General features: G+C 45.7%; 1 protein-coding gene across 3 annotated transcripts in view; it reads right to left on the bottom strand.

Moving 5' to 3' along the window:
• Positions 1-229: 229 nt before the first annotated feature.
• The window catches only part of LAMA3 (laminin subunit alpha 3), a 308,158-nt gene continuing 290,096 nt past the window's right edge, over positions 230-18,291 (bottom strand). For 2 of the 3 annotated variants that reach the window (XM_066246337.1, XM_066246338.1), the window contains 8 exons: positions 16,407-16,576; positions 12,518-12,701; positions 9,531-9,671; positions 6,310-6,469; positions 6,077-6,207; positions 3,602-3,695; positions 1,773-1,892; positions 230-1,011 (listed from right to left, as the gene is read on the bottom strand). In XM_066246337.1, the coding sequence (XP_066102434.1) occupies positions 866-1,011; positions 1,773-1,892; positions 3,602-3,695; positions 6,077-6,207; positions 6,310-6,469; positions 9,531-9,671; positions 12,518-12,701; positions 16,407-16,576 (1,146 nt within the window). In that variant the 3' untranslated portion in view covers positions 230-865. The remainder of the gene's footprint in view (positions 1,012-1,772; positions 1,893-3,601; positions 3,696-6,076; positions 6,208-6,309; positions 6,470-9,530; positions 9,672-12,517; positions 12,702-16,406; positions 16,577-18,291) is intronic. The other variant, XM_066246339.1, reaches the window with a different exon arrangement.

Here is an 18,291-nt window from a genome sequence, read left to right as displayed (position 1 = left end):
TCATACTATTGTTCTAGTAGATGGTTTATTATTTTATAGATAAAACTAGAAGTGATTCCTCCTTCCCACTGACTACAGTTAGCTTGCCATGCAAGGCTCTAATTATAGTATGGATATCTATCTCAGCTTCCCTATTAGATAGTTTTGGCTCTTATGGAATTGATCATCATAATATAGAGTTGATTGATAGCAGACTGTACATGGAAAGCCAAATGGATAATAGGTTTATTAAGCTGGTTTCGTATTTACTATCTTATGAGTATTGTGTCTCCCAAATTAGACTGCATATTCCTTCCTGGCAGGAGTTACTTCTTATACGTGCTATAGACCCAACACTGAGCACACATAGCAACTACTAGTGTGTGTTTAATAATTATTTGTAGAAGACTGCATTGTACTTAGCACATTGAACAAGTGCTGAAGAATTACTACGATTAACAATGACCATCAGCCACTGGTTTATGTTAATAAAACAATTTAAAAGAGTACACTGCATAAATTCTACCTCATAAATTATAACCCCTTCACAGATATAAAATTTTTATATTTTTAAAGTGCTTTAAAAGATATTTATTTTTTAACAAATGGAAAATACTTTTTTAAAAGACATTTCGTTTTTAGTGGAAACTGATATTATCAAAAGCATATAACAATTTGTTCATCATCTTTAAATGGGATTTTTATATAAAATACATATGTAGCACTGAATGCCAAAATGATGGTTATGTGTGGTCGAGGTTCAAAATTAGATTTGCTGTTAAACCCATCCTCATGGTGTCTTAAGTCAAGAATGGCTGTGAGAGGGAGGTGTGTTGGTAATCAATGCTTTTAATGGTGAATTTCCCCACTGTATAATCGGTTTGAGTTAGTGGTTGGGACAGCCATTCAAACTGACAGTCCCCTGGACTTCTGCAGCCTCAGTGACAGGGATGGGAATGTGGTTGACTTGAATATTCTTCACGCAGCCGAAATACGAGTTCCAGACAGGGAGCCTCAGGGTCTTCAAATTGGCTGAAGGAAGAAAACGAGAGGCATTCAGTGGATGATTTGTACTGATCAGTGAATGCACCTGTTCAAAAACTATTCGGACTAGAGTTAAAGGGACTCAGGGTCTCAGCTACCCAGTCTTGGATTCCCTTTAAGCAGGCATCCAATGCCCCACCTGCTGTGATAAATCGGCATAAGGCTGCTCTTTAAAGTTTTCAAAGAAGGAGATTCCACAGCCCAAATCAATAGATAATAACTCTGAACGCTAGTGCTTTTTATGGGTCATGGAAGACCTGTAAAATTAATGATCATACTATTTGGAGGGACATAAAACAATGAAGAATGACATGACTCCAGGAAAACTTCCAGCCATGAACTTGACTCCATCTTAATCTGCCTGATTGTCCCATTCTGCCCCCACAAAGTTAATGACTCACCAGTAAAAACTTAATGCCTAGAGAGGAGAGACAAGATTCTCAACCCCTTTTCTGATTCATTGCTGGTATCAGGCTTCTAGGTAAATGCAGCCTCTTTAGAGAGGCTTAGAAATTATAGGCTTGGGGCAAGAGGAAGCAGCAATGTGGCATGGGCTGCCATGAAATGTGCCCATTGCTGGCAACTGGGTTCCCCCATGTGCTAGAGAACAGGGTCTTACCATTTCCACTGTCACTTTAACGGCTGCTCAGTTGACAACCTGTGGGCTGGGGTGTCGCATTTGTTGGGTGAAATGGAAATGTTAAGAGCTGACATGGGACAGCATGGTGGAGAGTCATGGTGTGAGTTACCTGGGACACCTCCAATGTGCAGTGGCTCCTGAGTGCCAGCAGGCGGGAAGGGGAGCCGTCCAGCTGTGTAGCGACTGTCTGCATCCAGCTCCAGGTGCAGGATGTGTTGTTTTAGGGTGACTGGAGGGAAAGCAAGCTGGTCAGGCATTCTCCGAGGAGAGCCCTGCCCACTCTGTCATGTCTACACTAGTGTGTACCTGCTGGGTTCTTTTAACTCATTCCTGTCGGACCTGTGGGTGCACTGTTCTCAGGAATTCAGTCAATCTAGACATCAATTCAACTAATTTCTCCACCAGGTGATGTTTAGGTGCTTTCACATATATTACAGAATTTAATCCTTAAAATTTGTGAGAAAGATATTATCACTCCTATTTCCCATATTAGCGATAGACTCAGTCATTGAGGAGATTGACAAGATGGCTTGGTTACAAGTTGAATGGGATTCAAGCCCCGGTCTCCTACTTCCAGAGGCCATGCTTATGTCACATGACTTCAGCTTCTTTCCAGGAAGACACTGACTTCTGAGAACTGACTCTAAAGACGGTCACTTTTGACCCTCCAAATAAAAGTCCTCCCATGTTAATAATCTTAATTCATTACAGTGTAGTTAGCTTTCCAATTAGGCAAGAAAAGACTAGTTCTTTTACAAAGATATTTTAGCAAGATATTTGACTATATCTCCAAACTTAGGTCCACAAATTATTCATAACAGAGCAGATACTATTTGAAAGGCTGTGCCTGCTTTCTGCCCAGTGGTTTGTCTAAATTGTCTGCATTCATATTAAATGGTTATTTAAAGTAAAACAACCAACCATGAACTTTAATAATAGTGAAAGCAAATACTTACTGAGCACTTACTACATACTGGACACTGCTAGGCACTTTCCATGCATTATCCCATTTACTTTTCACAACCTGGGAGATATATAGTCTTTTTATCTCCATTGAGCAGATGAGGAAATTGGAGATGAAGAGAAATCAAGTAGCTTGCCCAATGTCACACAGGACAGGGCTGGAATTGAGATTTGGCCTCTATTCTTTTTTACTTCAGAGCCAAACTCTAAATCACAATGTAATACTACCTTAGAAACAAACACAGCTTATCAGTTTCATGGGCTCAAAAAACAAAAATGTCAGTATGTTGTGGAGCTCTGGAGGCAGCGGCCACGAATTACATAAATATGGTTTGGGGTGAGAATGGACAAGTTCTCACCATGTTGTGGACCCTGAGAAGAAAGTCATTTAATGTGAAGCCCGAGAAGGAATTGATTTGCTGAGATGGACTCCTCATGGTCAACCAACGGCCCAAATTTTATGAATAATAAGCAGATAGTGGCCATTTGCTGACAGGGGCACCTCAGGTACTCAGTACAGAGGAACCGCACCCTGAACTCTCGGCCTCCCTTTCTCCTCCCTGCTTGTTTACGCCATCTGAGTAAACCCTGCAGGGAAACCCTGGTTTCATCTTTTGATCAATGGACTCAGATCTGTTGTATCCTCATTTGTATCTATGTTGGCCAATCAGAACTGCACAATTCAGAAACATCATTTGCATAAAATTGAGAAGTTGGGTGGGAACTTTATAAAAAATGACCTCCCCTTTGTCTCAATAAAACACAATTTAGGTTGCTACCTGAATCTGTGTCTCCTGGGCTGCAGCACCTTTTGCTCAAATAAATGCTTCTTTATTCTTTAATATAGTCTAAAATTAATTTCGGTTTACAATTTTAACCTGGTAGGCTAACCCTGGTGAGATACTAATGGAATAATAAACTCAGGCTGCATTTGGAACAGTCAAGTCAGATGAAAAGGGAGCCTGGATGTCATACCTGCCACAGAGTGCCACTGTCCATCACACAGAGACTGCTTCGGTGTGACTGATGTCAAGATCCCACCTGCCTCACTGTCCACGGAGGCCACGACCTGGAACACAGATGCATTTCCCACTTCCCTTCAGAGAGACGGGGGAGCCAGCTTCCCCTGCCGTCTTCCCTTCCCAACCTTTCCACTCTGACACCCTGAAAGCACTTTAAATATAGGTTCCTCCTCCCACACCAAGTGATCACATGAGGTCCAAGGCTTTGCAAGAATCTCTGCCGCATCCCTTCAAGGCAAGCAAACCCCGAGTTCAGCCTGAAGTTGCTGCCAAAGGCAATAAGCTCTTCCTTCCGCATCCGAACCCCACCCCCATCCGGCCTTACTCAGAAGTTACTGATTAACATCGAAGATCCTCCTTAGCTATTAATATGTGACAGTGGCTTTGTTTAGAAAGACACGTAAAATTTGGAAGGCAAAAATGCTGGCTGAGACCTACACCCTGCAGCAAGGGCCAGCCGATTAAAATAACTCCATGAATGCATGACTTATAGAGGGTTCACATCCAAGTACTCTAATAAGCTAACTGATTGCATTTGGCCTGGGCAGGGGTCAGGGTCAGGCACTCAGTATGTTACTGTGTAGAGTTCCGCATTCCCACTCTCTGGGCCAGGGTTCTCCAAGTGCCGAATCAAGGTGAATGAAATGAGAGGACTAAAATAAGTCTTGATAAATAATTTACATGTAATTTGCATGGAGCTAGACAGTGCAGCCTATTCTGGGGGAGTTTCTGAGCTAAACCACGTGATTGCTGTTAGGAAGGTCATCAGGTCTTGATTTCAATTTTTGTGATTATTCCCATCGGAAGCTCTCATTGGAGACTTTCCCCAAACCCTCCCCTGAAAAGCCAGCCTGTCTCACCTACCAGCCAGCGGGCAGGTGCTTGCTTCGCCCCTAAGAGGCCTGCTCAGACCTAAAGGCTGCAGCTTAAAGAAAAAGTGTTCTAGGACTCTTGACAATTGTGTTTTCTCTCTGTGCCCCCTAACCCCCACCAACATTTAATATAATGTGGAAGGATGCCGGTGAAACAAAACAGCACATTATCCATTTTTGTTTTGAGGCTGCCACTGAGACAGGCTTCCTAGAAGAATTTGGTTTTAAAGAGAGTTTGTGAGGTCCTGGCCAGTTGGCTCAGTGGTAGACCATTGGTCTGGCGTGTGGAAGTCCCAGGTTTGATTCCTGGCCAGGGCACACAGGAGAAGTATCCATCTGCTTCTCCACTCTTACCCCTCTCCTTTCTCTCTATCTCTCTCTTCCCCTCCTGCAGCCAAGGCTCCATTGGAAAAAAGTTGGCCGGGCACTGAGGATGGCTCCATGGCCTCCACCTCAGGTGCTAGAATGGCTCCAGTTGCAACAGAGCAAATTCCCAGGTAGGCAGAGCATCGCCTGCCCCTAGTGGGCTTGCCAGGTGGATCCTGGTTAGATGCATGCAGGAGTCTGTCTCTCTGCCTCCATGCTTCTCACTTCAGAAAAATAACAAAAAAAAAAAAAAAAAGAGAGAGAGAGAGAGAGAGTGTTTGTGAAAAGCTATGATGAGGCCTATGAGGATGGGAAGGACGGAGCAGCAGAGGTACACACTGAAGAGGAATCCATGGAAAGCCAACGGAAGCCTGGGTGGAGACCTGGTGGCCAGCGTGGCTGCAGGGACCAGAAAGCCTGGTGACTTGTGTGGAGACAGTCAGGGGACTCGGAAATGATTTAGAGGACAGGCATGGGGCTGACATGCCATAGACAGCTGATAAGAAAATGTATTCCATGAATGCTGGCCCTGTCCTTATGAATACAATAGAGATGAGACCAGGGTGAAGGGTAGGAGAGAAAAATGAGCATTAATTGAGTCAATGGCAGCTTCTATTCTCTTGACAGAAGCCCTAAGGTACAAGCATTATTATCTCCATTCTAAAGATAAAGAAATGGAGTCTGAAAGAGGTTAAGTGACTTCCCTAGAGCCACATAACTAAGTGGTGCAGCTGGAATTCAGCCCAGCTTGTTTGAGTTTTCCCAATTTTAAAACATGAGGAACAGACAACTACGATGATCAAATTACTTGCTAAAGGAAAAGGTTAAGTCACCCCTGGAGTCAGGTCTCATAAATACAAGATCGGATTCCACTTCTTCACCTACCATATTCTCCAAAAATGGAACCTGCTTCTTTTTATTTTTATTTTTTTATTTATTCATTTTTTAGAGAGGAGAGAGAGAGAGAGAGAGAGAGAGAGAGAGAGAGAAGAGAGAGACAGGGGGGAGGAGCTGGAAGCATCAACTCCCATATGTGCCCTGACCAGGCAAGCCCAGGGTTTCGAACCGGCGACCTCAGCATTTCCAGGTCGACGCTTTATCCACTGCACCACCACAGGCCAGGCGGAACCTACTTCTAATGTAAATTCAGACACCCCCCTTCCCTGCCACGTCCTCAGACTGCTACTCACCTTTCCCTCCTCCATGTAAACACTCAGGTGCCTGCCGGGTTGACTGCCGATGTGTATTAGGATCCCTGTGAGACTTCTTGGGCGAATGCTGAAAAGGAGCTTAAATTCTGGCCCCAACAACACAGAATTCGCTTTCAAAAGAACAAAAATAATAGACAGTTAAAATATAACTTGAAGAAAAGGAGAGAATTCTTCTGACTCAAAGACATTAACTCTTCCAAACTGTTCCTTACCTAGTTTGATATGACCTTCTTTTTGGGAGAAATAAATGCCTTTCTCCAAAGAGCCAATCAAGCAGGGAGATACTCCAAAGCTTGCAGAAGGGGTGTCCAGTGGTTTCAAATTCAGCTGGAAGTTTCTCAGGCATCCCACAAAGCTGTTTTGGGGGAGGCTCTGCAGCCAAGCAGAAGGGAGAGTGAACGTCATTAACCATAATTCCCAGAAATGCCTGGGCAGCCCAGGTGAAGGGCAGAGGCTGTAGTCTGCTCAGGCGGGAAGGTTGAGGATTCTTTCTTCCTGTTTCAGAGGCAGGTGGGGGCCTGACCGCTCCATCTGTTCCCTCCTCACAGTACCAAGAAAAACCTAAATCAGGCATCCCTAAACTATGGCCCGCAGGCCGCAATGCGGTCCCCTGAGGCCATTTATCTGGCCCCGCCGCACTGCCGGAAGGGGCACCTCTTTCATTGGTGGTCAGTGAGAAGAGCACTGTATGTGGTGGCCCTCCAATGGTCTGAGGGACAGTGAACTGGCCCCCTGTGTAAAAAGTTTGGGGACCCCTGACCTAAATAATGGACGTCTGGTGGGTGGTCAAATTTTGAAGGTGCCACCAACCCAAATGACATGTGTGCAGAAGGCAGGGGGCAGTGGGTGTTTCTCGTGAGAACAAGGAAACAAGAACAGGGAGACGGCCTGACCCTGGTGCACACAGACAGAGCTGCAGCAGGGGAAGTTTCCACCTTACGCTTCACAGATCTCACCATCTCCTTGCAGGTACAAACCACTTCTGGGGTTTCATGAGCTCATGTGATTGCTTAATGCAAGGCAGCTGACTGGAAAAAGAGGTCAAAGCATCCTAAAAATAATAAAGTGTAAGAAGATTCCCTACACTGTTGGGCTCACTGAATGCCTTAGGGTTAAAATAGACGAAGTGTACAGCAGCGGTGGGCTTGCATAGAGCCCTGTGCCTGCCTACACCGGCCAGGAACGGACTCTTCACTCTCACCTGGGCCTGGGTATGCGTGTCTGGGCGCTGGGACCCCCTAAAATCATGTACCAGATAGTCTCCTATGTGCATTTTCCTGGGGGAGAGGGGATGTAACTTTCATAAAATTCTCAAAAAAGTTTAAGAATCACTGAATTAAACCCCTAAACTTCCTTCTAGAATCAATGCTTTAGAACCCCGGAGTCCTACAGGAGACATGCAAGACATGATAATTTTAAGAGAATATGGTGATATTAGAGATGCATGTGGTGTCACTGTCAACACTAAAGTACCGACTGGGCTTCCTATGTCATTTTTAGCCTCTTAAGATTTGCCATCTTATCCAATACAAGCTTGTAGCTGAGACCCAGCTCGGACTCTGCGGGGTGGGCCTTGGCCTAACACCGAACCCTAAAGGCAACTGCAGGTCTGCGTGCCGGGCAGCAGACACGGTTTGATTGGATGCGGCCTGCCCTTGGAGAGGATTTGGAGGATTCCTAATGAAAAAAGGCTGCAGAAGACACCTTCGCTTATATCAATAATAACGTTATAAATGCGGTGCTAAAGATTGTCCCAGATATTAGGATGCTAAGTGTGATTTATCCAGATCAGAAGAATACCCAAACTGCGCCCTGAATAGCTACCCCGTCCTCTGATTTCTCCAAGACGGAGATAGGCACAGAGGTTTCAGAAAAGCGAACAGTAACACCGAGTATTCTCTTTAACCATTGATGCCCCTCCTTCTTGAGGATAGACAGACTTGTGACTTTTCTTTAGTCCAAAGTTTCCGCAAGTTTGCTCTTGAGATAACCATATGTTAAATGTTATTTATGATATGTTATTATCTACAGTAAAGCAAAACAATGCTTTATGACTTGCCAGGGCTTTGACCCAAATCCCAGTGCAAAACTCAAGGGGGCCAAACACACACACACACACACACACACACACACACACACACATAAAGCAACCCCCCCAAAAAAAGGCAACGGGGTCATGCTGAGCCCTATAGAGACTCCCTGGCCTAGGCAAGGTCACCCTGACCGCCCAGAATCACACTGGCGGAAATGACCTGCTTTAATTGTGCTCATTTCCAGGCCCAGATTTGAGTGCAGGCTCTTCCTCCACCATTGCAGGCAAACACTGCACCAGAATGGGCCACCCACCACCCGTGAGAAAGCAGCAAGCAGGGCCGAGCATCTCGCAGGGCATGCAGGTGGAGGGCAGTTCCTGGCCCTGAGCTGCTGCCAGGATCATCTGACTTCACTTTATGGAAGAAAAAGCAAATCTGGGAGAACTGTTAATGGGTACAGCCGCCCCAAGTAGCCCCCGTGCAATCTGGGTACAGGCAGGGTGGGAAGACAGGCGGGGAGGTGCTGCTGAGCTCAGCCCTAGAGCCGCGGCCCGCAGAGCCTTTGAACTCGACAAAGCCAGAGGCCCCTCCTTCTGGAGGACAGACAGACTTGGGACTTTTATTTAGCCCAAAGTTTCCCCAAGTTTGCTCTTGAGATAATTTTATTTTAGCTACTAAATAACATTAAAACACATATTCAGTTATGATGTTACCCCCTTTTCAATTTTCTTTCCAGTCTTCGCATCAGGGTGAGGAACAAATGGCCCATTTTGTGCTCATATGTTTTAAGCACCTCCTGATCTCCTGTCAAGCTCCCTTTTGTATAAATGAAGGAAGTGCAGCCAACACTATCTAACTGGACTCTTAAACACGTTTATTTTCATATATTTATTTTTATGGTCACCTACGACTTATGGCTAAGGATATTGGGTTTTCATTTAGGAGAGAGAGCAAAAGATCCTTTAGAAACAAATTTAAATTAAAGAGTGAGTTGATTGAGAGCAAACTATTAAGTGAATGTTTTACTGGCGACGGCAAAGACGGTGGAGGTGGCACAAATTGCTCAAGTTTGAAAACTATCTTCATCAAAAATCCCCACCCACAAGCTAAAACCCCTGTGCTTGCATTCCTTGGAAGAGAGGCTAAGAGCGTTGCATTTATGGAGCGGTGGAGCAGCCCTGAATTCCCTCCTTGGGGGCCTGCCTCTCAAGCTGCACCTTTAAAATGCAAGGCAGGGAGTGGGTAATGGACACCTCGCTGTGGGCTCATCAACATTAATTAGATTCTTTTAAAAAATCATTTAGAGTATTTTGATATTCTTGAATAACTTGTATAATTATAATGATTACATTACAAAGCAAATTATTTTTCATCTGTGGCTCGGAAGCGGAACTATTTACCTTTGGTGTCCCGGCTGGAGAGGATCCCAGGTACACAGATGCCCTGGGGCCGAAGGTGGAGTTTCCAGGCCAGCGTCCCTCCCAGGCCCTCAGCCCATCTACCACCAGGCGTCCCTTTCCTCCAGCTTGTCCAAACGCCACCTTAAGAGTAAAGAAAATAATCGTATTTTTGCCTTTGACAATTGCTGCTGTATTTTATTTAGTGGTCATGGGAAACCTTTAAAAATGTTTTTCTGCCTCTTCAAGTAGCTTTAAGAAATCAGAGATTTTTCTCCCTAGCATTGTCAGCAGCAGCATCTCTTCACTTTGTGATATTCTGTTAGATATTGAACAAACTGAGCTAGAAAAGTGAGCAAGGCCCTGGCTGGTTGGCTCAGTGGTAGAGCGTCGGCCTGGCGTGCGGGAGTCCTGGGTTCAATTCCTGGCCAGGGCACACAGGAGAAGCGCCCATCTGCTTCTCCACCCCTCCCCCTCTCCTTCCTCTCTGTCTCTCTCTTCCCCTCCCACAGCCGAGGCTCCATTGGAGCAAAGATGGCCCGGGCGCTGAAAATGGCTCTGTGGCCTCTGCCTCAGGTGCTAGAGTGGCTCTGGTTGCAACAGAGCGACACCCCGGATGGGCAGAGCATCGCCCCCTGGTGGACATGCTGGGTGGATCCCGGTCGGGCGCATGTGGGAGTCTGTCTGACTGCCTCCCCGTTTCCAGCTTCGGAAAAATACAAAAAAAAAAAAAAGTGAGCAAAAAGAAAGGTTGCTTAAAAGTGAACCAATAAACATATAATTGATCTGTAAACTTAGAGAAAATGTAAACAACGGGAAGGAATAGTTTGCGTAGAGCTAAGGAGGTGGGGAGTCACGTGATCCCTTGAGCAGGGTTCCTGGAGCAAGGAGCCAGTGGCTACTTCTTTTCCAGTAAGAGGAGCAAGTGTTTTAAAGTCTTTGTTAAAATTCAGGATCCCTGGACTCCACTGTGGACTCTGTCACTTCATGGCTGAGACTGTTCACTAATGGCTCCCCAATTTATATACCGCTGTGACCTTGGCCTCGACAGTCTAATGACGGGGGCTCACACACCTGATAGGCAGCTCAACTCCAGGATGTTCACGCCAGAATTACTCTTCCCAGTTTAAATGTTTTTCCCCCAGCGACAGTCACCTCCTCCCCATCTTTTTCATCAAAATCCAAAGTTCCACTCTGGATTGATTGCTGGTCCAAAATCATAGGAGTCGATATTGACTCCCCTTTCTTTCACACTCTACATGCAATTCATCAGCAAGGCCTCTTGGGTCTGCCTTCAGAATGCACGCTGGAACGCCCACTTCTCTTTACCTAAACCACAGACTCTCTAGGCAAAGGTATTAGCATCCATACCTACTTCTACTCAGCCTATTTTAGTCTTCTCGGCTAAAGAGAGTTTTGAAAATATTATATAAATCTGTTCATGCAGTGCTCTTTTTTTTTTTTTTTTAAGACTCTCCAAAACCTTCAGAGGCACTCAGAATAAAATGCAAAATCCTTACCTTGGCCTTCAAAGCTTAAATAATCTAGGCCCTGCCTGGTTTTAAGCCCGCTTTTATCCTTTCTGTTCTGTTCAGTCAGCTAAGTCCTACCTCAGGGTCTTTGTACCTGCTGCTCCCTCTGCCGGAAACACCCTCCCTATGATTTTATGTAACTGTCACCTCCTGGAGAGGCCTGTTCTCACTACCCTACCTAAGTCAGTCTGTCTATGCGGTTACTCTTGCTTTAGCATCTTCTCGAAGCACTTACCAGGTCTGACAGTATAGTGAGGATTCTTTATATGCTCCAGGATGACAGCTCTTTAAATATTTGTTGACTGAATGAGTACAAGTTGTTAAAGAACTTAAGTTTCTGAGTTCCTGTTCCCTTATCAGAAAAAAATATAGGTCTCTTCTTGCCTTAAACTGAATTTCTATTTCATTCTCTTTCTCTTCCTTCCTCCCTCCCTCCCTCCTTTCTTTCCTTTTCTTTCTTTCTTTCTTTCTTTCTTTCTTTCTTTCTTTCTTTCTTTCTTTCTTTCTTTCTTTTCTTTCTTTCTTTCTTTCTTTCTTTTTTTCTTTCTTTCTTTTTCTTCCTTCCTTCCTTCCTTCCTTCCTTCCTTCCTTCCTTCCTTCCTTCCTTCCTCCTTCCTTCCTTTCTTTCCTCCTTCCCTCCCTCCTTCCTCCCTTCCTCCCTCCTCTTTCTTTCTTTCTTTCTTTCTTTCTTTCTTTCTTTCTTTTCTTTCTTTCTTTCTTTCTTTCTTTCTTTCTTTCCTTTTCTCTCTCTCTCTCTTTCTTTCTTTCTTTCTTTCATAAGAGAGACAGAGAGAGGGATAGATAGGAACAAACAGGAAAGGAGAGAGACAAGAAGCATCAATTCCTTGTTGTGGCACCTTAGTTGTTTATTGTTTGCTTTCTCATATGTGCCTTGACTGGGGGCTACCAGCAAAGCAAGTGACCCCTTGCTCAAGCCAGAGACCTTGGGTTCAAGCCAGCAACCTTGGGTTTCAAGCCAGTGACCTTTGGGCTCAAGCCAGCAATCATGGGGTCATGTATATGATCTCATGCTCAAGCCACTGACCCTGAGCTCAAGCCAGTGACCCTGTGCTTAAGCTGGTGAGCCCATGCTCAAGCTGGATGAGCCTGCACTCAAGCTGGAAACCTCAGGGCTTTGAACTTGGGTTCTCTGCATCCCAGGCTGATGCTCTATCCACTACACTACTGCCTGGTCAGGCTAAACTGAATTTCTTTAAATCTGGGATGCCTGAGGGCAAGAGGTAAGATGCTAGAGATGTGGATTTTTCTATCTGTGCTATGGAGAAAGCTCAGAGAGGCGCTTGGAGATCTGGAAATTTGCCCAAAGGAGAGAAACCGTCCAGAAAGCCGGGGTGGGAGTAGGCAAGGGGAGTAAGACACCCCAGGGAAGCATAGCAGGGACTGAAGGAACAGCAAGGAAAGCCCATGTCGGCACTGAGGGGACGTCCAGGCTCTTACCGTGTGCCACTTCCCGTCATTGTACTTCTCTTTGCTCTTGAGCCTCAGTTTCTTCCCTTCTGCCCCCAAAGCAAAGACCAGCCGTCCCTTTGACAAGTAAAGAGCCATAAAGGAAGTCTTCACGCTTGTGTAGAACACAAGCCCTCTGGAGGAGGTGGTCTGCATGTCCACAGCAAACTGTGACCTGTGGGGGAAAGAAAGCAACATGCAAAGGGGGAAAACAGACATTTCTAGTGTTTTTTCAAATCTTCAAAGCTGTGAGAGAGGATGAGGAGCTAACCCCCAAACCCACATCATTTAAATAAGTAAACTGATTAAATGGCCTGTCTCCCTGGGAACGTTTGTTTTTTTAATTAAAAAAATTATCGACTGATTTTATTTATTTATTTATTTCATTTTTCTGAAGCTGGAAACAGGGAGAGACAGTCAGACAGACTCCCGCATGCGCCTGACCGGGATCCACCCGGCACGCCCACCAGGGGCGACGCTCTGCCCACCAGGGGGCGATGCTCTGCCCATCCTGGGCGTCGCCATGTTGCGACCAGAGCCACTCTAGCGCCTGAGGCAGAGGCCACAGAGCCATCCCCAGCGCCCGGGCCATCTTTGCTCCAATGGAGCCTTGGCTGCGGGAGGGGAAGAGAAAGACAGAGAGGAAAGTGCGGCGGAGGGGTGGAGAAGCAAATGGGCGCTTCTCCTGTGTGCCCTGGCCGGGAATCGAACCCGGGTCCTCTGCACGCTAGGCCGACGCTCTACCGCTGAGCCAACCGGCCAGGGCTCGACTGATTTTAGAGAGAGAGGAAGGGAGAGAGAAAGAGAGAGAATGAAATGTCGATCAACTTCTATACGTATTCTGACCAAGGCTCAAACCTATAACCTTTATATATCAGGATGATGCTCTAAACCACCAACCTTAACTCTTAAAAGTCATTATATTCGGGTATTAAAAATTGTGTTGTATAATTTCCTCACTGAGTTGGGGAATAATGTGGAAGTTCTACAGCAAACTGAACTAGTGGTGAAGGTCCCAGTGCGTGGCAAGGAGGAAGATACCTGACTTAAGAGAAAAAAAATCAACATTTAGCCTGACCAGGAGGTGGCGCAGTGGATAGAGCATCGGACTGGGATGTGGAAGGACCCAGGTTCGAGACCCCGAAGACGCCAACTTGAGTGCAGACTCATCTGGTTTGAGCAAAGCTCACCAGCTTGGACCTAAGGTCGTTGGCTCAAGCAAGGGGTTACTCGGTCTGCTGAAGGCCCGCGGTCAAGGCACATATGGGAAAGCAATCAATGAACAACTGAGGTGTTGCAACGCGCAATGAAAAACTAAAGATTGATGCTTCTCATCTCTCTCCATTCCCGTCTGTCTGTCCCTGTCTATCCCTCTCTCTGACTCACTCTCTGTCTCTGTAAAAAATAAAAAAAATAAAATAAAATAAAAAAATAAACATTTAAAAAAATTATGGCAAAATACACATAACATAAAAGTTACCATCTTAACCATTGTAAAGTGTTCGGTTTAGTACTGTTAAGTACATTCACATTGTACAACCCATATCCAGAACTCTTTTCATCTTGCAAAACTGTAATCTGTACCCATTAAACAGCAACTCTACATTTCCTCCACCCCACGCTCTGGCAACTGTCATTCTCTGTTGTGTCTCTGAATTTGAGTACTCCGGGTACTCTATATAAGTGATACCCTACAGCAGGCGTTCCCAAACTATGGCCTGCAGGCCGCATGCGGCCCCCTGAGGCCCTTTATCCAGCCCCCCGCCGCACTTCTGGAAGGGGCACCTCTTTCATTGGTGGTCAGTGAGAGGAGCACTGTATGTGGCGGCCCTCCAACGGTCTGAGGGACAGTGAACTGGCCCCCTGTGTAAAAAGTTTGGGGACCCCTGCATGGTATTTGTCTTTTCATGACTGGCTTATTTCACTGAGCACTTCCTCCTCAAATACTTTTTGAACCCTGTGAACATGCATTCTATTCTGTACACACGCAAGGAGAAGCTGTGAAGAGGACTTGGGGGATAATTTAAATAACAAGGATTTGATTTCAGCATCTGTAAGCATTTTCTTTCTGTAAGGCACATTTGACACAGAGGCACAGAAGCACAGACCCACCTCCTCCCACCCACCTTTATGTTTCTTAGACCTTAATACCCCACCTGTGGTAAAACAGAAATTAAGCAAGTCTCAGGCAGGAAAAGCAGAGAATAAAAGTTAATATTCATTGGTGTGATGGCTACATATTATATGTACATCTGGCTAAACAAGCTTTACTTTCTATGAAACCTCACAGCCATTCATCTATCCACCCATCTATTTATTTATTCATTCATTCAGCAGATATTTAAGTGTAGAATGCACAAGGCACTGTGGTGGGCACTTAGAATGCAGTAATGAACATTTCATTCCTGCCTGAAAGTGTAGCAGGAAGAGGTGTTGGGAGATACGGGTGTTAATAGGCTGTTATCACCCATGCCTTGTAGTTTACCTCTAAGTGCAGCCCAGACAGAGGGAGGAACAGGGTCTATCCTGCTTAAAGCTGTATCCTCAGTGCCTAGTACACAGCAGGCACTTAAGAATTAGTTACCGAACTGAATTAATGGCATATGGAAAATTTGGAGGCAGAATCAGGAAGTGGCAGAAAAAAAAAATCACACTGCTAACTTCTCTTTGCTTTTTAATAATACTGTGAGGCTGAGCAAACACTGAGATGCTCTTAATTCTTCAAATTAGCAAGTTTCCTTGAAGGTAATGTTCTTCAGAATGAAAGAGAAATCTATATTTGTTAAATTAAACCAACCAGATGGTGACACAGCTCAATATTTCTCATGGCGTATCTATGCTAGTGCGGAGGTTTGGAAAGTGAGGGTTGGCCAATTTAGGGAGGATAGTAGAACTTGCTACAGAATTCAAGCACTTCACATATGTTGGCTTGGTTAGCAGACTTGATATTTGCTTTGCAGAATTATTTCTTTAAGCAACTTTCTTTCAGAAAAGACTAACTGAATAACACTCAGAAGAGGAGGCAGTAGACAGGCTGCCTTTCTCAGAGCTGCACCTTCCCACCCACTCCTTCCTTCTGCTCTCCTTTGGCAGGTGGCAGGCGGCTACGCAGCTAAAGGCTCTCTGGGCCAGCTCCTGCCCCTCCCCATTTATCTCCTACAGAACAATAAATCTCCTGCACATCTAATCCCATCCTGATATCTCCAGCTGGAGGGCGTGACCTGGTGTGGGGCCTGAGCTCACACAGCCAGCAAGTGGCTGAGCAAGGGCTGAAAGCCAGGTCTTCCTGGCCCCTGGGAAATTCTGCACCTACGGATAGTCCTTATAGGAATTTTCGGCACCTTTCTATTTAGGTCTCCTTCAAATCACATGAAAGTGACAAACCTTGTTTTTCTACTTTTTTTTTTTCCTGACATAATAAATGTCTCTCTGCTCATTCCTTCTTCCCCAAAAGTGATGCAACTTGTTAGTAGAAAAAGTCCAAACAAAGTCTCTAAAAATGATCTATCTGGCACTGAGTCTACCGAAAAGAATGATTTTCCTGTGATTATAGAATGCAGGAGAAGAAAGGTGATTTATCCTAGAAATAAATAGCAGCTTTGGAACACTTATTTTTAGAACAGTGTGAGTTCTAAACCAGGGCCGAGCTGACTGCTTCAGCCTCGGAGCAGTACGTGTCACACGTGCGCCAGCTGTGGGGAGGGAGCACGCGAGGGCAAACGTGCCGTGTGTCCTGGGCAGGCGTACACCTCCTCACACAAGTGGCAGAGCCACCATCATCAGTGACAGGTGTACAGTACCATGCCAGCTTGCCTGCCCAGGAGTGAAATCACAGAGTCAGGTTCTGAGCTGGTGTGGAGGAAGGAAAATTAGATAATACCTGGGTTTTAGCAGCTCCTGGGGGAGCTTGAATAGCAAGTGGCTGGTGGGACTGTCTCCAAATCGGAGGGCTCTGTGACTGGCCTGGGTTTCTGGAGGTGATGGGCAAGACTGAACATTCTGCCACACCTGCACACTCCTTGGGGAGGCCACCGGTGTGTCCTGCAATGGCTGTATGGGGAAGAAGAACAAAATCAGGGCCACTATCAGTGGAAAAAGTGAGGAACACTTATCTTGCTAAGTGCCTGGTTCAGGTTTTACTTTGGATCCTAAGAGAAGAATTCAATGCAGAGGAATTCATCCTTGGGGAGGATGGATGTTCTTCCCATGACCTGGAAGCCTGCTCTGATTCCTGACAGTGTGGCACATGCCACCAGTGGACACCCAGAGCCCCTCTTCACCATGGGGTTCCATTAGAATGAGTGTCCCTTGAGAGCCAGCATTTGGCCGGCAGCCCTGAGGGCCTGCACAGCCAGTCGGTGGGACATGGAGCTGCCAGGCTGCCACTGCCCTGGAGCCATTCGCTCTGGCTTTAGCAGTAGGGCAGTGAGAGGATCAGAGAATGAGACTCAGAAGGTGGCGGTCCACAGCCTGTCCCCACTTTCATCAAAGTTGACCCCTGCACAGAAGTCTGAACTGGAGGATGCTTTGAACTTTTGAATATGACTTAGTTTTAACGCAGAAAACAAACATAACAAATATCAAATGTGACTAGAAAAACTGTTGGAAGACACCAAGACTTGCCCGCCCCACCTGCCCCATTCTCTGCTGCAAAGCCCAAGTTTTAACGACCTGCCCATGCCTTTCCCAAGGGGCTTAAAGCTCAGTGGGGTTCTCCATTCTTCAAAGTGAGTGGTGGAAATTCATCTTGCTAGGGATTGGCTAAGAATGAACATGTGATCCCCTCCTGGCCAATGAGCCTTGAGAGGATGTCTGGGGTAGGGCTTCTGAGAATGTTTTCCTTCTAGTAGAGAGAGAAAGCCAGGTGGATTAGTGCTTCTGGTGCTGGACATTGTCACATAAGGATATGCCACCCTCAGCTGTACAGGATAGAGCTAAGAGAGCTGTGGGGAAGAAGCCCAGTCCTGATGGTCCAGGCCTCAAGCTCCACTTGTGTCCTTTTATGTGACACTGTAGACCCACTTACTGGTCAAACCATATTGCAGTGTTTGTTTGTTTGTTTTTGAGATAGTAGCTGAAGGCTTCCTGACAGATTCAGATTTTTTCAAGATCAGGTTTTCTTCCCAGACTCCCTTTCTAGATAAGGTGCTGAGAATGCATATCAGCTTGTTTGTTTTTTTTAAGTAAAAGGAGGGGAGATAGAGAGACAGACTCCTACATGCACCCCTACTGGGACCCACCCAGCAGCCTGTCTGGGGCTCATGCTCAAATCAACCAAGCTATCCTCAGCGCCCGGGGCTGATGCTTGAACCAACCAAGTCACTGACTACGGGAGGGGAAGAGAGAGAGAAAGGGGAGAGAGAAGCAAATGATCACTTTTAATGTGTGCCCTGACAGGTTGTCTGCATGCCAGACCAACACTCTATCCACTGAGCCAACTGGCCAGGGTTGCAAATCAGTTTTTAAAAAACATTCTATGCTTGCACATTGCTGAGTAAAGATGTTAAATCACCAGAAAGTTAAGTGAATTGCTTAAAATAACAGCCAGACCTGGACCCAATTGCAGCTTAGGGTCTGTAAGCAAAGCACTCCTTTTAATGGCTTCACATTAACTATAGAAAAATGTCAAAATTACATCCGGCCATCCAAGATTTGCCTGATACGGTTTGAGTGATTCCAAGCTTACCTCCCCCAGCCTCTTTTCTACATTACATTTCCTCTGTTCACACGCTTCCCAAGTCCGCAGATGCCACATGTGCAGAGCA

This window comes from Saccopteryx bilineata, chromosome 11 (genome assembly GCF_036850765.1).
Source record: "Saccopteryx bilineata isolate mSacBil1 chromosome 11, mSacBil1_pri_phased_curated, whole genome shotgun sequence".
Classification (NCBI taxonomy): Eukaryota; Metazoa; Chordata; class Mammalia; order Chiroptera; family Emballonuridae; genus Saccopteryx; species Saccopteryx bilineata.
The sequence above is the reverse complement of the archived record's forward strand: the minus strand, read 5'-3'. Positions and strand labels throughout refer to the sequence as shown.